Below are 20,251 nucleotides of genomic sequence, written 5' to 3' on the forward strand. Positions count from 1 at the left end.
ATAACTAACTGCTAAATGGACGAATAAACTAACAAAAGCCATTTAATGACCGCAGTCTTTCTCATATTATTATTAATAGCAGTTTTTTAGTGATCTTTTAGTTTTTCTCATTATTAGTTTTTTGGTGACTTTTTCTCATTTTACTCACTTTTATTACATTTCCTGAACACCTTCAATCAAATCTGCTTATTTTAAATGTTTAAAGAGTTATGAAACCTGAACAAAACAGACTCTTGGGATCAGAGCACTCCCGCTCAGAAGGTGTGTAAAACCTACTTGTTGAAGAAGCAGAGGGAAAGGGCCCAAGGAATTCTCCTGCATTGAACAGGGAATAGGAGCCCATCTCCTCTTGGAACGCCTGAGAACAGTTTCTTTAAGATGTCTTTTCCTCAGCACCTGCATTTAGAGAAAGAAAATTAAATAAACAAAGCATCACAGACTATTTTGTTGTAAAATAGCAGATAGCCCACAAACCTAACACCTCCCTGGACGCTCAGTCTCAGGAATTTCCGTGCGGAAGCTCGAGACCAGATAATAAGGTCTTCTTGCATTAGAAGGGTAAGAAGGAATGTATCCAGATTTTAAGTTTTCATAAACTAGAGACTTTGCTCTTGTCTACCTTTCTAACACTGAGCATACTTTCAGGTCAGGGGAATCATCCCGAATTCTTACTTCTTCTTGTTCTTTCCCCCACAGAGATGGAGAACACATCCTCTTTATAACAATCTCTAGACAGCACTTACTTGTTCTTTCTGCTAAAACCTCATACTCTTAGGTCAACCAGAGTAGAAACACATATTCTCCACTACCTTAACACTCTATCAGCACTCTCCAATATGGCAGCCCAAGCCATAGGTGACTCTTTAAATTTAAAGTAATTAGATTAAATAAAACATAAAATTCCATCCTTCAGTTGCACTAGCCACATGCGAAGTGCTCAGTAGCCATTCATATTGGCCTACCATAGCAGACAGTGCAAATTATAGAACATTTCCATCACTGCAAAAAGTTCTATTGGACTTTTTAGTGATTTCCATTTCATTTCATGGTGTAGCAAGGAAGACATTTTATATCCTGAAAGTTAATTGATAAATAATTTTATTAAACATTTATTAAAGTGCTAAACAGTCATTTAAATTAACTTTATCATTAATACACTTAACATTGATTACTTGTAATGTAGTCCAAACCTTTAATCATTTTTGTGACTACTTTCCTAACAGCATTCCTCTTGATGTGGAACCTAGAACTGTAGTGAATAAGCACCTGAGTGACGGCCGATGCCATGCCATACATACTCTCATTGATACTCAGACATTCTCCAGGATTTCCATCCCATTTTAACATCAGAATCACTGTGGCACTTAAAATCAACTTCTTATTCACTGGGAACTACTACTTGTAATATTAATTTAGTGTACACCTATTGATTATGGGTCAGGTATTCCTGAAACTATAAGCATGAAGGGATCAATTCACGTCGTCAAACAACTACACCTAAATTGTATGCACTAATACAAAATCCCAAAGGCTGAAATACAGGAGTCACCAAAGTGACACTGGCACACAAAAGTAATTAGTTAGACTTCAGAGGTGAAGAAGCCTTCACAGAGGAGGTGTCACTCAGATTTAACAAAGCAAAATCAAAAGACAATTATTAGTCAATGTGGAGAAAGAACTGGGGAGAAAGAGGAGGAGAGGGGAGGGAGAAAGGGAAGAAAGAGAGTGGGAGGGAAGGGGGGAAAGCAAACGGAAGAGAAAGGAAAAGAAGAAGAAAAATCCCTATTTATCCTTTGGTCCTCCATGCAATGCAATTTTCACGGAAAGTTATTTAAATGAAAAGAAAAACACGGCTTGAAAATATCAATGTACTTTGAATACCTTCTTCTGATGTTCCAGGAGCACAGTAATCTCTTTCTGTGTCTGTCTCTTCGTGTCAGAAAGCCATATGGTGAACGATCTTTTCTCATCAGACAACTCAACAGCGCTGGCCGTGTATACTGACCCGTCATCTAGGACTCTGAAATCAGAGTCACTCAACCGGACGAGATCTGCAGACCCGAGGCACTCTTTCAAATCAACTGTAAGTAACAATTTCCAAGTTGTGAAGTAGAAACACATGCAAAAAGAAAAAAGAAGTGTTGAAATAGTTTATACAATCTTCTTCAAAATCATGAAGTGGCGTGAAATGAACGAATCACTTTGTTTTTACTAAATATCTTAACCAATCTCATTACATGTATTAAAAAGTGATAATTTTCTTCCAGTGAAAAAATAATAATTATTGATTGTATTCTTGTATTAAATAAGGTTTTAAACCTTTATATGCTTCTAAAAACCTTATGAAAATCATCTTCCTATTAAAGAGGTGTGCGTGTTGCAATTATGACAAAGCTGAGCTATAGGCTCCCACATGCACATGCACCTGAATAAACAAACAAGTTTTCCTTTTTTTTTTTTAAAGATTTTATTTTTTTCCTTTTCCTGACCCCTGGTACATAGTTGTATATTCTTAGTTGTGGGTCCTTCTAGTTGTGGCATGTGGGACGCCGCCTCAGCGTGGCCTGATGAGCAGCGCCATGTCCGCGCCCAGGATCTGACCCGACAAAGCACTGCGCCGCCTGCAGCGGAGCACGTGAACTCAACCACTCGGCCACGGGGCCAGCCCCACAAGTTTTCCTTAACAACACAGTCTAAGTCTTTTAAGATACATCTGTCTTCAACGAGAAGTTATAAACACATGAGCCCAAAGAGCGACAGAGTGTATTAGTTGGGCAAATAGTCAAGTAAAAAAAAATCTATTTTTGAATTCTTCCCACTGGCACTTTTCTGTTACGTTGCACCCCCCACTCCACTCCCTGGGACCACAATTTTTTTGTGTTCCCATTCCTAGCTTTCTAGGGCTCCCCAGTGAAACTCTCCCTGGGAATTTTCTCTAGTGAAAAGCAGTAAGATATAAGTATCCATATAAGTGTTTTGATACTTATATTAAAAGTATCAAATCTATCCCATTCTTCAACTATCTGTTTTAACAGAAACCAAACTGATATATCAATATTCACTTAAGTAATAGGCTCTCAAAGGACTCATATGTTACTCATGTATAGTGTTTTCACTTTAATCCAAATCCGTTACATATGGAAACGTTTCATCAAAAAGAAGTGAACATATTTACGAGTGACGACATATTTCTCCCATCTTCACATTTTCAGAATGATAACCTCTGGTCTATTCCCCTAGAGGAACATCCCTGACCTCTCTTTACATCCTTTTCTTTCTTTCTTCCCATAAGAATAACAGTGGCATGTGTTTAATAAAATTAAATGAGGCACTTTAACCAGAAATGGGACACACTGTTGAAAAGTAAATTTAGTATCTCTGGAACAAGCTATATGTCTTTAAAAAGAAAAAAGGAAAATCATGATACTTTCCTCTAATATTCCCTGTACCACATGGAATGTCCACCTTGGCAGAGTTTCCCAACTGTTAGGAAAATTTGAGGTCCCCCAACTTCTCAGCGTGCAAATAGCTGATTAAATTTAGATTTGAATGGAATAGCTCACCTTGTTCTGTTCCCCAATGCAGCTAGAGCATTGATAAAAACACAACTCTGATTCAGCTCCTTATCTCTAGTTCTCTAACACTAGAATCCTAGAGCAATGACAGGGCTATGTTCTACATGCGACTCCTTATGTATTTTTTAAACTGTTAAAACATAAATGGCTACAAAATCATGGCTTAGCACATTTGCACTAGAATCAACCAAAGACGTCAATGGAGTTATAAGGAACAGAAACATATATTTAAACTTATCTTGAATTAGATCTAATTATAAACAGATTCAGGCTAATTCCAAAAGGTGAAGATTGGATAACATGATCTTTCCAGAATAAGTAAACTAAATTTCTGTTTTTAAAAACACTGTTTTGAAATTTCTCACCTTTGCCGACCATTTTGTTTGCCTCTAGTTTAGAAGGTATATTAAATATCACCATTTTGCAGGATTCACAAGCAAAACTGAAGACCTAGAATGAAAAAGGTCACATTAATACAGTATAGAACAAAGAACAAAGCTTCAGTTATGCAAGATAGCTTAAGTTATGCAAGAGATCTGTATAGCATAGTGCCACTAGTCAACAATACTGTATTGTATACTTAAAATTTTTTGCTGAGAGGGTAAATATTATGTTAAGGTTCTTATCACAAGAAAATAATACTACTAAAATAAAAAGGGTGGGAGAGAACTTTTGGAGGCGATGGATACGTTTATAGAATAGATTGTGGTGATGATTTCACAGATATATACTTATCTCCAAACTCATCAAGTTGAACGTTAAATACACACAGTTTTTTGTATTTCAATTTTACCTCAATCAAGTGGTTTTTTAAAAAGAATAAAGAACAAAGCCACATTCATCTCAATAGATGCAGAGCAAGTAATTGATAAAATCCAACACCCACTTATGATGAAAAACCCTCATCAAACCAGGACGAGAAGGGAACTTGCTCAACATAATAAAAAACTATGAAAAATTTACAACTGACGTTATGCTTAATGAGAAAGACTGCCTTCCTCTGACATGAGAAACAAAACAATGATGCCCGCTCTCACCACTTCTTTTCAACATTGTACTGGAGCTTCAGCCAGGGCAATTACACACACAAAAAAAAGTAAAGGCGTCCAGATTGGGAAGGAAGAAGCAAACCTGTCTCTATTTGCAGGTTATATGATCTTGTACATAGAAAACCCTCAGAAATCCACTAAAAAACTATCAAAAATAATAAACGAATTCAGCAAGGTTTAAAGATACAAGATCAACATACAAAAATTGGTTGCATTCCTGTACACTAGCAATGAAAAATCTGAAAACAAAATTAAGCAAACAATTCCATTCCTAATGGTTATCTCATCTTCACGCATCGGCAGATATACTCCCAAAATTCATCTACAGATTCAATGCAATCCCTATCAAAATTCCAAATAGATTTTTTGTAAAAATTGATAATTAATCCTTGTGGAAATGCAAGGGACTCAAAGACCCAAATAAACTTGAAAAAAAAGAACAAAGCTGGAGGACTTACATTTCCCAATTTCTAAACTTGCTATAAAGCTACAATAATCAAGTCAGAGTGGTACTAGCATAAAAATAGACAGACAAATGGAATAGAACTGAAATCCCAGAAATAAGCCCTTACGTTTATGACTAGTTGACTTTTGACAAAGGCTTCCAGAAAGTTCAAGGGAAGGAAATAGTCTTTCCAACATATGCTGCTGAGATAATTCAATATTCTTATGCAAAAAAAAAAATGTATTTGGACCCCTACCTTGTACCATAAATAAAAATTAACTCAAAACGGACCACAGACCTAAATATAAGAACTAAAACTACTTAGAGGAAAACTGAGGAGTATATCTTCATGATCTTGGGTAGGTAGTGATTTCTTAGATATAACACCAAAGCTCAAGCAATAAAAAAAACTGAGGGGCTGGCCCAGTGGTGTAGTGGTTAAGTTCGAAAGTTCCCCTTTGGCAGCCCAGAGTTCACTATTTCGGATCCCGGGTGTGGATCTACACATCACTTATCAAGCCATGCTGTGGCAGGCATCCCACATATAAAGTAGAGGGAGTTGAGAATGGATGTCAGCTCAGGATCAATCTTTCTCAGCAAAAAGAAGGAGGATCAATGGCAGATGTTAGCTCAGGGCTAATAACCAGCCCCCCCCCCCCCAAAAAAACTGATAAATAGAACTTAAAATTTTAAACTTTTGCTCTTCAAAAAAAAAACCATAAAGAAAATCAAAATGCAACCCACAGAATCGGAGAAAATTTTTCAAATCACGTAACAATAAAGGACTTGTATCCAAAATATACAAAAATATGTGAAGAACTCTTACAACTCAATAATAATTAAAAAAACACAAAAAGTGGGCAAAAGATTGGGATAGACATTATCCAAAGAAGATATACAAATAGCCAATAAGCAGATGAAAAGATGCCCAACGTCATTAGGCATTAGGGAAATGCAAACATAAACCAGAATGAGATATCCACTAGGATGGTTAAAATAAACAAGACAGAAAATAATAAGTGTTGATAAGGATGTGCAAAAACTGGAACCCTTATGCGTTGCTGATAGAAATAGAAAATGGCACAGCCACTTTGGAACGCAGTTTGGCAGTTTCTTAAAAAGTTAAGCATAAACTTAACACATGATCCAGCAATTCCACTCCTACCCAAAAGAAATGAAAGCCTACGGCAATGCAAAAACTTGTACACGAATATTCACAGCAGCATTATTCACAACAATCAAAAAGTGGAAACAACCCACCTGTCCATCAACTGATGAATGGATCAACAAAAACGTGATAGATTCATAAAATGGGGTATTATTCAGTTGTAAAAAGAAACAAGGTACTGATACATGCTACAACATGGATAAACCTAAAAATCATTATGCTTAGTGAAAGAAACTAGACACGAAGAGTAGATATTAGGTGCCAGTCCCGTGGCAAAGTGGTTAAGTTCGTGCACTCTGCTTAGGTGGCCCAGATTTTGCAGGTTCGGATCCCAGGGGGGCACCTATACGCCACTCATCAAACCACTCTGTGGCTGCGTCCCACATACAAAATAGAGGAAGACTGGCACAGATGTTAGCTCAGGGCCACACTTCCTCAAGCAAAAAGAGGAAGATTGGCTACAGATGTTAGCTCAGGGTCGGTCTTCCTCACCAAAAAAAAAAGAGTACATATTGTATGATTTCTTTTATGAGAAATGTCCAGAGGCCGCCCCATGGCCAAGTGGCTAAGTTCACGCGCTCCGCTTTGGGCGCTCCGCTTTGGCAGCCCAGGGTTTTGCCAGTTCAGATCCTGGGTGCAGACCTGGCACTGTTCATCAAGCCATGCTAAGGTGCCGTGCCACATAGCAGAGCCAGAAGGACTTAACAACTGGAATATACAACTATGTACTGCGTGGCTTTGGGGAGAAGAAAAAAGGGAAAAAAAAAAGATTGGCAACAGACGTTAGCTCAGGTGCCAATCTTTAAAAAAAAGAAATGTCCAAAAAAGGGCAAATATATAGAGACAGAGAAGCTTAGCTGCCTAGGGCTGGGGACAGAAATAGGAAGTGGTTGTAAATGGGCATGAAGTTTCTTTTTAGGGTGATGGTAATGTTTTAAAATTAGATTGTGGTGATTGTTGTACATTCTGTAAATTTGCTAAAATTCACCGCACTGTATACTTAACATGGGTGACTTTCATGGAATGTAAGTTATATTTCCATAAAGCTGTTTAAACAAAAAAGTATGCACTTTCATTGATATAAAAAATGATTCTTTCCACACTCACCTCTACAAAGTGGCAGTGAGAGGGTCTTTCAAATTTACAAATTCACATAAGTAATTTCAGCAAAATAAAACCCAATCATAACCACAAAGAAGTATTCATTTCTGATATAATCAAATATAAAAGAGATTTCTATATAAAAGTAAAAGATTTTAAGTCATGGTAACCTAACTGTAAATATAATATATATACACACACACAAACATAATCAATATTCTTATATTAATATGTGCTCTAAATGTTACTGCTCTTCTCTAAAATCTACCCTACTCTGGCTTGAATTAGGGTAAAAGAAAACAACTACAAATATGGACAAACAAGGTCGATGTTTAATAGTGTTGTTTAATTTAAACATAATAAGCCAAAAAGGCATTTTCAGAAAGTCATAATCAGATTGCTAATTGTGATAAGGAAGTAATAAGTTGTTTGCCCTTAAAAAAAATTCAACCATATTATGTATGCTCAGTTGAATATTGTCCTTAAGAATATAATTGTTGGGGCTGGCCCGGTGGCACAGCGGTTAAGTGCACACGTTCTGATTCTTGGCGGCCTGGGGTTCGCCGGTTCAGATCCCAGGTGCAGACAAGGCACCCGTTGGCAAAAGCCATGCTGTGGTAGGCATCCCACATATAAAGTAGAGGAAGATGGGCATGGATGTTAGCTCAGGGTCAGTCTTCCTCAGCAGAAAGAGGAGGATTAGCAGTAGTTAGCTCAGGGCTAATCTTCCTCAAAAAAAAAAAAAAAGAAGAAAAATATAATTGTTACCTTGGGGTGGAAAATGGTTTTCTTCAATAATGCACCGATTGGTCCAAATATATTTCAACTCTTTAGCTGGTATTTTTGAATACCAAAAGAAAGCTATGTTCAATATATTTTAATCACAACTTTAAAAAAAATATTTTAACTATGAAATATTTATTTATTTATTTATTTATTTATTTATTTATTGAGGATGATTAGCCCTGAGCGAACTGCTGCCAATCCTCCTCTTTTTGCTGAGGAAGGCTGGGCCTGAGCTAACATCCGTGCCCATCTTCCTCTACTTTAAATGTGGGACACCTACCACAGCATGCTTTGCCAAACGGTGCCATGTCCGCACCCAGGATCCAAACTGGTGAAGCCCAGGCCGCTGAGAAGCGGAACATGTGAACTTAACCGCTGCGCCACCAGGCCGGCCCTAACTATGAAATATTTAAATCAAATGGACCATAATATAATAAATGCTCATGTACCCATTCAGATTTTTAAAAAATTAACATTTTGTAATTTTTGCTTCATTTTTAATTAAATTCACAGATATGGCTAGGGTCCTATGCTCTATCGCATTTCCATTTTTCTTCTCTAGGGAAGAGTTTCTTCTAAGTTGATTTCTGTACTTCCTCTGTAGGTTTTATACTTTTATTATATCCGCACGTGCCCATAAAACATAAGCTGATTTTGTGCGTAGTATGTGTCTACGAGCACTGTTTTACAACTTGCTTTTTTCACTCAACAATACGTTTAAGATTTTCCCATGAATATACCACAGTTTATTTTGCTCATCCCCCTATGATGGTCATTTAAATTATTTCCCTGTTTTCTATTTTCTCTATTACAAATGATACTGCAACAAACAGCCTTGCAGGTTTACAAACCTGCAATAGAAACAGATGCATCTCCAATTCCATTAACTATTGCCAAGTTGCTTTCCAAAGTACTAATATCAATTTGTATTAATGCCTCCAGAATCTGAGATCTCTCTATTTCTCACATCCTCTACTACAGTTAATTCTGTTTGACTTTTAAATTTTTTGCCAATCTTAAGGCTGTTTTAATTTGCATTTTCTAAATTCTTAATGAGACTGAGCACCATTTCTTGCATTTACTTGCCATGTATCTTCCATAAATTTCCTACTCCTCTCCTTTAATCATTTCTGTATTGTTTCTTCTTAAATTACATTTTACTTGTAGGCTTACGTAGGTTGCTTTTTCACTCTTTTGTGGTATCTTTTGATAAAGAGTGCTTCCATTTTAAAGTAGCCAACTTTATTAATCATTTCCTTTAGTTTTTTAAAGTAGTCAATTTTATTAATCATTTCTTCTGGATTATACTTTTGTGTATAAGAACTCCTCCTCTACTCTATCATAAATACATTATCTGATATTCTCTTCCAGAAATTGTAAAGTTACTTCCAACTTTTAAATCTTTTACCCATCTGGAATGTATTTTATGATTCACCACAGCTATCTAATCTTATCTTTTGCCATATGAATAGCCAAGTGATTCAGAATCATCACTGAATTTCTTTTTTTTTTTTTATGTTTGGCTGAGGAAGATTAGCCCTGAGCTAACACCTGTGCCAATCTTCCTCTAGTTTATATGTGGGTTGCTGCCAAAGCATGGCTGATGAGTGGTACAGGTCCATACCCAGGAACCAAATCCATGATGGGAGCTGCCAAAGCAGAGCGCACCAAACTTAACCACTACACTATGGGACCAGCCCCTCTCTGCCTTTCTTAACTAATGATAATGCCACATCCAATACAGGCGTGGCCTCACAAATACAGAATCTATTTCTGGGCTCTCTGCACTATTTCATCAGTATATGTGTTTATGCCTACATTAATACAATATAGTTTTAATTAATACAGCTTTATTTTAAGTCTTGGTATTTGTTATGGTGACCCCAATTCCTATCATCTTCCTCTAAAGTATCTTTGCTTTTTTTTTAGCCTTCTACTCTTTTACAAATTTTTTTATGATCAGCTCACCAATTCTATGAAAAATCCTTTTAGGTTTTACATCCAGGAAATTTGCTTACTTTTATTAGTTCGAGTAGTTTTTCAAGATCGTGTTGGATCTTCCATGTAGCTAATCCTCCAGCAGGCAAAATGGCAATTAGATTTCCTTCCCTTAAATCCTGAATCTCTTCTATTATTGCTGTTATATATTTTATCCTATTCATGTGCTTGTTAAGAACTCCAGTAGAATGCTAAATAGAAACAGTTATAGTGACCATCGTGGATTTGTTCTTAACTCTAAAGAGAATGCTTTTACCATTTCATCATTAATTTTGAGTCTCTTTTCTTCTTTCTTTCTTTTTTCTTCTTGTTTCCTTCCTTTCTGTCTTTTCTTTCTTACATTCATTCATTTTTGTTAGGTATGCTTCATTGCATTAAGAAAGTTCATTCCCTTACATTTCTAGTTTGCTAAGAATTTTTTATAACAATAAATGTAATTTCCCACTTATTTTGAAGTGAACATATATTTTTTCTGTCTCAATATTTTACTATATTAAAATACAATAATAGATTTTCTAATGTGAAACCATCTTTCCATTCCTGGGATAAACTTTCCACGGACATGATAATTTTTTAAATATATTATTGGTTTGGTTTGTTGCTATTTATTTTAGTGTTTCAAATATATGTTCATAAGTGACATAAGGCCACTACTTTTCAACTTTATACAGTCCTCATAAAATAAGTTAAGAAGAGCTCCACTTTTTTCTTTGAAGTAATTTATAGAGGGTAGAGATGATTCGTTTTGTGTAATTATGGAAGAACTCACCTATTACAGGTTTCAGCCTGACGTGTGAAGGTGTGTGAGTGGAGATTTGGCTTCTAAGTCAATGTCTTCAATGGTTATATGGCTATTCAGAATTTGTAAACCTCTGCAAGTCAATGTTGGTAATTTGTACTTTGTAGGAAACTGTCCATTTTGTCTGTGTATTCAAATTAATTAGAATAATCTATTAACTTTATCTTCTATTTTTTTGAGGAAGATTAGCCCTGAGCTAACATCTGCTGCCAATCCTCGTCTTTTTGCTAAGGAAGACTGGCCCTGATCTAACATCCATGCCCATCTTCCTCTGCTTTATACGTGGAATGCCTACCACAGCATGGCTTGCCAAGTGGTGCCATGTCCCCACCCAGGATCTGAACTGGAACGTGCGCACTTAACTGCTGTGAGACCGGCCAGCCCTTTATTATGTGCTTTTTAAAAACATCTGTCCTCTCAATAACTGTGCCTCCTTTTTACGCCTAACACTCCTTTATCTGTCCCTGTTCCATTTCTTTCTTGCTCAATCATAGCAGTGTTCATCTTTACTCTCAAAGAATAACTTTTGGTTTGTTGATCCTCTCTATGGCTTGTTTCTCTTTTTTTAATGTTCTTCGTAAAACATAAATACAAAAACTATATATAGCATACATGTGAGTTTTAAGAAATAATAAAATAAACACTAAGGTCCTCACCTCCAAAGTTAAGAAATAAAACATTACTATTTTCAAAGTCCCTACATACCTCTCAACCAATTGCATTTTCTTCCCTCCCTCAACCCCCAAAACTCGGGTAACCACTAATGGATGATTTTCGTGTCAATCATTTACTTCTCTGCCTCTGCTTAATTTTATGCCTTGTGTAGGTATCCCTAAAGAAGACAGGGGTTTATTTTACCAATTTTTGGCTTTTAAATATATGCAGTCATATGCTAATTGTATGCAAATTGATTTCTTTGCTCAAATTATGTTTGTGAAATTTATCCATGCCAAGCATTCAGCAGTAGAACATTTATTTTCATTGCCGTATAGTACACCCTTGGAAAGAATGTACAATTGATTCATTAATATAATTTTTGAAAGGGATGATATTCAATATAGATTTCAGTTATGTCCTGCTTCTTAAAACTATAAAGTAATTTGATACTATATTTGTGGGGATTGGATATATTACTGAAAATAAAGTAAAAAATGTAAAGGCATCATTACATAGCAATGATGAACCAATGCCTTTTAAACGTATTTTGAAAATAATTTTTGTTTATGTAAGTGCCCAATAAAAAAATACAACATACAAAAAAGATTTTTTTAAAGCTTGATGAATTATGGATTGACTATTTAAGTTATTAAAAAATTCTTTTCATGGAGAACCCTGCAAGGCAACTTTAAATATCTGACTTATAAAACCCACAGTTGCAAGCAATTTTAAATTAAAATGTAACATATTAAGTTTTTTTAAAAAATGATAATATAAAGTATTGTCTACTGTAGTCTGGGAAAAATAAACTGCTTTGTTTCATTTTACAGTACTATCCAAAGTTTATCAATTAGTATGATAGAAAGCTTATCATACAAATCATGAAATCCTGACAGAAAAACCTAATGCCAAAGGAGGAGTGAAACTGAAGTGGTTAGCTGCGACTGTTTCACTTTTGTGCTGTTGTTCCATTTTATAGTGAATACACCAGGCAGACTTTCTAAACTGACACCGTTTTCCTATAGAGGAAAAAGCAGCTACAGATCAGAAATTTATGGAATATCTGAAAAATAAAGGGAATCTTCTTAACTGAGCATAACAGTTATGGAATTTTAAATTCATCATTTCTGCTATGGACACTTGCTGTCTGCGAGATGGAAATATTATTACCTTTCAAACTTTTTCCACTTCAAAGGTACATTGTAAGATTTACCTCTCTGTATTCTCAGTACTTTGACGATTCTACTAAATTTCCTTCTAACCAAACTCCGTCAGACGGGATTCCAGGTAAACGGAAAGTATGATTAACCACAGATCATCACAGATACCATATATGGAATCCCAACTGTCAAGGGGATTACAACAGGACCAAAAAATGTGCTTGGGTTTACATGTGCTTAGTGACTCAGAAGATGCTTCAGGATCTAGGTGCATCTCAACATGAACATCAACCATCTCATTCTAAAAAGGTAGCTGAGAAAGCACTGATCTAAACAGATACTAAAACTTTGACTTTCTTAAGATCATGGTTTTGAAATAAACTAGCTCTCATTTACTTTCTTAATTTGCCTTAACCTTTTTTTCACTAATGCCAAAGATAATAGAAATTATTATACTCTTATTTTTAAAAGATGAATGTCAAATGTCATCAAGATCAAAAAAAAGTCTGATAAAGGAGTAACATTCTCATTAATTAATGCTATAAAATCTGAAAAGACAGAATCCCCGTTTGTTAACACAGGTTTCAGGTAAAACTCCTGTACTCCAGGGGAAGAAGTATGTTATGCTATAAAGGAAAACACTTTTAACTCCTTTTGAAGAAGAGCCCTTTTAGCAAAATGATAAACTGTGTCCAAGTACATACCATTTATAATATATAATTGATAACAGAATATAATTCCCAAAGTTGATTTGATACAGTGAACAACAGTAAAAACATATTTAACAGGACTTCATTATCTGTAACAGGCCGGAAAAACATGTGAGCAACTGAGCTAATGCAAATTAGTTTTCACCATCCCTGGCAATTTTTGTTACCTTAAGAGGAGAAACATTTTAAGAGACACTCGGTACTTTCAACAACGGTGGAAGGGTCCGAGGTTTATTTTCTAGTTTACCCCTCTCCTTCCTTCCCTTGTTTTCCTTTCCCTTTTTTCCTTTTCTTTGTGTGTGTATGGGGCGGATCATCAGGAACTGTGTTTGATCTCTGATCGCAGCAGTTTAGATTGCACGGGACATGGAGAGGTGGGAAACAGATGCAGATGCAGGAGCAGAAAAGTGCAAATGGGAAGATTCCTCAACCTACAGGACAGCTCAGCGGGAGGGCCAACGTGTTAAAAGTCTCAGTTTAGTTGTTAACGGCTTGTTTTGAAGAGCTCTCATTTCCAACAAGGAGTTGTTTTTGAGAGATCCACTGAGGTATCCATAAAATGAAAACTATGTTTCTAACATGTTATGCCATTAATACTACACTAAAAAAGCTAAGAGTCGTATGAGTCAAAAGGAAATAGACGATGGTCGACAGAGGTCTTACTTTACTCATCTGGACAGAAATTGAAGGTGTTTGTAAACTGGGAATTGCAGATGAAAGAAATTATTCTACATACACTCTGCAGTATTCAAGTCTCCAGATAAACCATTTAATCTAAATTTTAGGAAATCCTTTTCTAAAATAATCCTTAAAAAGCATGTCATATACTAGAGCTGATGCTACCTCTTTGTACATTTACACGTCATCCAGGAGCTCCTTGACTCCCATGCCCTCCCCTCCAGCGAATACGGGAAATCTTGGGGACACAGCACCTCCGCAGTTTTTTCTCCCCATTCTCAAATCCCTTTCGCAGAGAAAACACAAAACTCTAAATTCATACTTTTAACCACAAAAGCTGGAAACGCTTTCAAATATATCATAAAAGAATACACGTTGAGGGCAGTTCCCATTTGTAAAGAGTCATTCCATCAGCTCAGATATTTTGCTGGAACAGTTGCCTGGCAGGTCGACGCGCTCATTTGTACAATTCCTTGTCCATAAATATATCTTATATCATAACTACCAAGCCATTATTCCTAACTCGCTGAGAGGACACAGCTTGGACTCACTCGCCCCGCTGAGGGCGGAGGAGCAGCAAGAATCCGCGCAGCCAGAGTCGACCCACTCCGGAGCCACCTAGGTCCTCCCGCCACCGGACCCCACGCACGTCCTTGGAAGCGGGCGAGTCGCGGGTCCGCGGCTCCTTTCCACAGCACGTCCCGAGAGCAAGTCCGCTCCCGTCTGAAGCTCCACGTGTAATCCGGCCGTCAGTTCCCGATTTTTCCCTTTATAGTCTCTCGGTTCTCGGAGAATTGTCTCTAACTTTGTCTCCAGGCGGATCTCATCCTCCGTCGCAGTTTCCTGGGCACAGAAGACCCCAGGCTGGGCTCTCCGCCTGTGCAGTCCTCCTCGGAGCCGGACAATTATGATCCAACAGACACCTATCCCACCACCCCACCCATCCTGACTCTACTCGCTCTGTCTCCCCCTACCCACCGCCTCATCACACCACCGACCCCAACCCCAGCCCTTATCCAGCCCCCACCCACACCCCCGTGCCTCAGGCACACTCCGTCCCCGGCCAGGTGGCTCGCGGGGGTGGACGGCTTGGGTGAGATGCTGAATAAGCTTTAGTGGAGGCAAAGCTAGAAGCCGTTTTTCAGAGGCAGCTCCACGCCAGGACTCAGGGGCACCGCTCCAACCCCTCCACTCACTAACGTCCCCATCCCAGGTGACCCTGGGGTGGGCGGCAGCCCCTTGAACCCCATCTCACGTCTGTGTTTTGCTCACTCAGGGACCCTGATATATCTGACCAAATACTCTTCCTCCCTCTCCCCCAGACACGCTCCGACCACCATCACTAGCCAGGGGAGGAGCTCGAACCCCAGCCCCCTGCCCGCCCGCGACAGCGCGGCGAAGCCTGAGTGCCACCCGAATTCAAACAATCGAACACGATGTCCCAAACAAAAAGCTCAATCCCGAGTCGTCGTCCAAGATTTGTTTCCTATCCTCACCCCTGCGGGCGCGAATTTGGGCTACTTCCCGTCCCGCAGGATTGAGCTGAAACGCGGACTTCACCTTTGGGGCCGCTTCACCCCTACCCCTCCCCCCGCAGGACCAGGGCGGATCCCCCACTCCCCCAGTCCGGCTCCGGGCGGCGGCCAGCACTGGGCGCGCCCAGGGCTCGCACTCACCACGAGGGTCAGCAGCAGGCTGCAGAGGGCTCCGCGCACGGAGCCCCGGGGCTCGGGGGCGGCCATCGGGGCGAGCGGCCGGGGAGGGAGGAGGCGGAGTGCCGAGAGGCGCGAGCCCGGGCAGGCGCAGGGCGCGGAGGAGCGCGTCTCGCCGCTGCTCGTCTTTAAGTCGTCTTGGCCTCTCTCACGCTTGCCTGCCCGGGAGCGTGTTCGCTCCTGAGACCGGATTGGACCCAGGAGACGCCGAGACGCCCCTCCTTGTTATTTCTTCAGTTTTATCACTCTGGGAGCCGCTGGGGAGCTGCCTGAGCCTGCCCCTCCCCTCGCTGGCAGCCGCGCCGCGCTCTCGCTCGCAGGAAAGCGGTCCCCGGCCCCTGTCTGCGCGCTCTCCCACGCCCCTCGCTGCCCCGCGGCGCGCGCCCCGCCCTCCCGCCGCGCGCCCTGGCCGCCCCGCTCGGCCCGCCGCGTCGGCAGCCCGAGTTCCCACTGCAGAGCGCAGATGTGCCTGCGGGGATCCCTGCCCCAACACGGGCGCTCCTGGTGCCAGGAACACCTCGTGATTGGATCAGCGGATCCTCCCTTCCAGTCCTGATCAAAGTCAGGGCAAAGTCTCCTGGTTTATACAAAATATACGTATTCTTCCCAAATTTGACCAACATGAGAAGATAAACAACGGAGGGAAGATTATGCCAAGTGGCATGAATAAATTGGCATTTGATATACTAGAAACTAAAATAAGGTAAAAGAAATTCTGAAATTGACCATTTTTACACACCCAAAATAGGAGTGATTACACCCACAGGTGTTTTTTACTGTCAATCTTGTGGCCTTATATGAGCCTTCTAAGAAATAATTTGTTCTTACGGGTAAAGTATTGATTTAGTAGTTATTTGGTAATTGTACTGAGTTGCAGTTTTTCAGTTTGTGGTAAAAGGGAAATCTACCACCCAAAACTCTACTCAGAAATGAGGCTAACAAATTCAATATCATTCAACAAACAAGTATAGGGCCCTGAGTAGACCAGGCTCTGTGTGAGAGGCTGGGGGAAGAGAAAAGCACAAAACCCAGTTCCTGCCCTAAGCAGTTCAAAGTCTAAGAGAGAATAAGGGCCAATCATCACAGCCCAGGATGCTGAACTTTTTAATAGAGAGGTGGCTTACAACACAAGGGCACAGTCCATTAATCCTCTCTGCGTTGAATTTCGTGTCTGCTAAGCCCCTACATATGAGATTCAGGAGGAATTCCTTCTTAGATATGTGCTGCTGCTCCTCAAAATCCAGGCACAAATTCCAAGGTCAGGACCCTCAGATAGTCCAGATGAATCAGGGAAGGTGCTATGATCTGTGCTCATCTCGCCCAGCCCAGCAGACTCCTTTTTTAAGCCATGTGTTTCCCTAAAGACTGGGCTTCCCTGAAACTCACAGGCCTCAGCTCTTAGGACTCAGTCACTGAATATAGCTCCCCAGTCCCATCTCTGAGACATCCAGGACCTGAGTGAGAGATCCTGTCCCATCCTGGAGGGGTCTCTATGGAAGAGCCCTTCTCATCTCAGAGAAAGCTCTCCAAACTTCTCCCCTCTCTAACTCTTTTCACCTCCCATCCTCCAAACTTTCACGTTCACTGGTGACCTCAGGGAAAGCCTCTCAAAGTCACCTCTGGCCACAGCCAGCCTTTAGAAATGCAAGTGGATCCTGGCTTTCCGATAACATAGAGATTGTGTCCCCTCAAATGTTCATATGCTGAAGCCCTACCCCCTAATAGGACTGTATCTGGAGACAGTGCCTATAAGGAAGTAATTAAAGTTAAATGAGGTTATAATGATGGAGCCCTGATCAGATGGAATCAGAGTCCTTATAACAAGAGACACCAAAGGACTCTGTCTCTCAATCTCTCTCTCCGTCTCTTCCCACCATGTGTGGAGACACAGCAAGAAGGCTGATGTCTACAAGCCGGGAGGAGAGCTCTCACCAGAAGCTAAATCTGCCAGCACCCTGATTTGAGACTTTCAGCCTCCTGAACTATGAGAAATAAATGTCTGTTTAAGCCGCCAGTCTGTGGTGGGCAGCCAGAGCTGACTAATACAGATGAGGAAGAAAGATGCAAACACTAACTCCTGCCCCCCACACCTAATTCACTGCTAGACGAGTAGGAAAGGGTGGAGTGTTAAGACATTTTAGAGGATCCCAGTCATCTGAAGTTTGCAGAAGCAAAATGCTGGAGGTAAGAACCCACAGAGAAAAGGGGAAGGGGGAGGGGAAGTGCGAGTTCTGGGCTAAAGCAACAGCACTAGCGAAGCTCTCGAGAGTCTTGTGAGGGCCTCCTGCACAAGGAAACAGAAATAGTTCTTTCAGAACCGCTGGAGGAAGAGCTCCCATGGCTGGGATCAGGTGAGAAGGACGGACTGGTGACAAACCAGGCTGAGGATGTGAATTTCACCCTGAAAGAGATGGGGAACCACCCACTCAATCTGTAAAAAGAGTTACTAACTCCAGTTAAGAATTGTCACTTATTGAATCATTAACTTCATTAGCAAATGTGTTTATGCCCTGATATGGCTTTCCCTTAATGCTCAGGGAATAAAAATCTTCAAAGTGTTTTTCTTTAAGTAGTCCTAGTTTTTCAGTGATTTCAACTTTGTCTACTAGAGTCTGACCTGACTATTGCTGTCTCCCAAGTGACTAAAACTGTAAGAGCTATTATCTGGTTGTTCCAGCCTGGCTATGTAATTGAGGAGATTGTTAAGCCTACTGGCTGTATGACAGTTACTCTGAGCCTCCATTTTTAGCTTCTACAAAATAAAAGTTATACGAACCTAGTCCAGAAATACTGTAAGAAAGCATATTGGGTATATTTTCAATTTGTAATACAAAATTCTAGGTGCAATATGAAAACTGAATAATAATTGGATGTAGTATTAGTAACTATCTTGGAATTTCCTGTTTGCTATAACATATACTTGTCCATCATGAGTATATTAGTCCAAGTCTTAATAAAAAGCAATGCATTTTTTAAATTTAGAGAAGAATCTTTATAGGCAGTTAAAACATAAATATGACTTGGAGATAAATTAAATATGAGCTTCACTTTGAATATTTTAAAAACTGGATGCCTTCTATAATAAAATTAATTTTAAATTATCGTGAGGCATCATAAAGCTTAAAGGGTTATTCTGAAATGTCTTTATTTTAATACCCTATTGCCCAAATTGCAAAGTCAGTTGGAAGTCATTACTAAAGGATAACATACAAAACTGGGAAAGAAACTTATTATTTTTCCCTTGTTATTTTCTTACTTTGAAGAGTAAGAGAAGCAATAATAAAGGATTAAAAAAGAGAAATGATTTTAAGCTAAAGTACAAAACTTCAGGAATCCAAGTGAATTATAAAATTTTCAGTAGAAAGCAAAAACATGAGATCATTAAGAAGAGTTCTCTGTACCTAGGAGGAATCTGGCCACAGAAAGGGTAATGACCTGAGGAGGAGGGAGCTGACTCCTGGCCCACTGAGAAGGCTACCTTGCACAACTCAGTGCCAACAGGTGCTGGTCCCACACACCTACTCACCTCCGTGGCTTACATGGGAGGCGACACGCCAGTGTGGGTCTCCTGAAACACGTCTATAAAATCCAACCAGAACAACAGTTATGATGCTTGGCGCAAATTTGCTAGTAAGGGAAGAGAAATTTATGAAAAACTTAAATTAAAACCAAGTAAAAGATTGTCATTTTTTTTTTTTTTTGAGGAAGATCAGCCCTCAGCTAACAGCTACTGCCAATCCTCTTCTTTTTGCTGAAGAAGATTGGCCCTGAGCTAACATCCATGCCCATCTTCCTCCATTTTAAATGTGGGATGCCTACCACAGCATGGCTTGCCAAGCAGTGCCGTGCCTGCACCCGGGATCCGGGCCAGCGAACCCCGGGCCGCTGAAGCGGAATGCGGAATGTGCGCGCTTAACCACTGTGCCACCAGGCCAGCCCCAAAAGATTGGTTTTGAATAGTCCTTTTGTGACATAAAATGAGTTCTGCCATGAGATGTTAGCTCAGAAGCACTTTTAGAATATTATTTTGGATAATAGTCACAGTAATAAACAGTAATTGACCAAATTACTTATTGGAGCAACGGGGAGGAATACTATACAAATAGGTACTCAAATGCCAGGAGCCCTCATGGACTTATCTAGAAATTAGCTCCCCTTAAATGCGCTTGCTCTTCTAGAGAGGCCTCTTCCCTCATGCCTGGGAACCCGGGCGGTTGAGGGCAGATTCTGTCACTCCCACCTCAATCTTCCTCCATGAGTAAACACTCCTGCTACTGCCACTCTGGCCACCGGGAGCACTGCTCTTCCTGTACCACCTTTCCCAAAATGTGACTAGAGGCCCTGCATTAATTTCCCAGAGTACCGCTGAGAACAGCCATGATATTTTTGTCATTTAAAAAGGCTACTGGAGAA

The 20,251-nt window shown here is 39.8% G+C and overlaps 1 protein-coding gene across 2 annotated transcripts in view; it reads right to left on the reverse strand.

The window, feature by feature from the left end:
* DSC3 (desmocollin 3) overlaps positions 1-16,297 on the reverse strand; it is a 51,459-nt gene extending 35,162 nt beyond the window's left edge. Inside the window, exons 1-4 of one of the 2 annotated variants that reach the window (XM_014727757.3) lie at positions 15,803-16,297; positions 3,941-4,025; positions 1,882-2,081; positions 277-396 (exon numbers count right to left, since the gene is read on the reverse strand). In XM_014727757.3, coding sequence (XP_014583243.3) covers positions 277-396; positions 1,882-2,081; positions 3,941-4,025; positions 15,803-15,868 — 471 coding nt within the window. In that variant the 5' untranslated portion in view covers positions 15,869-16,297. The remainder of the gene's footprint in view (positions 1-276; positions 397-1,881; positions 2,082-3,940; positions 4,026-15,802) is intronic. The other variant, XM_005612814.4, reaches the window with a different exon arrangement.
* Positions 16,298-20,251: the final 3,954 nt, after the last annotated feature.

Source organism: Equus caballus, chromosome 8, assembly GCF_041296265.1.
Source record: "Equus caballus isolate H_3958 breed thoroughbred chromosome 8, TB-T2T, whole genome shotgun sequence".
Classification (NCBI taxonomy): Eukaryota; Metazoa; Chordata; class Mammalia; order Perissodactyla; family Equidae; genus Equus; species Equus caballus.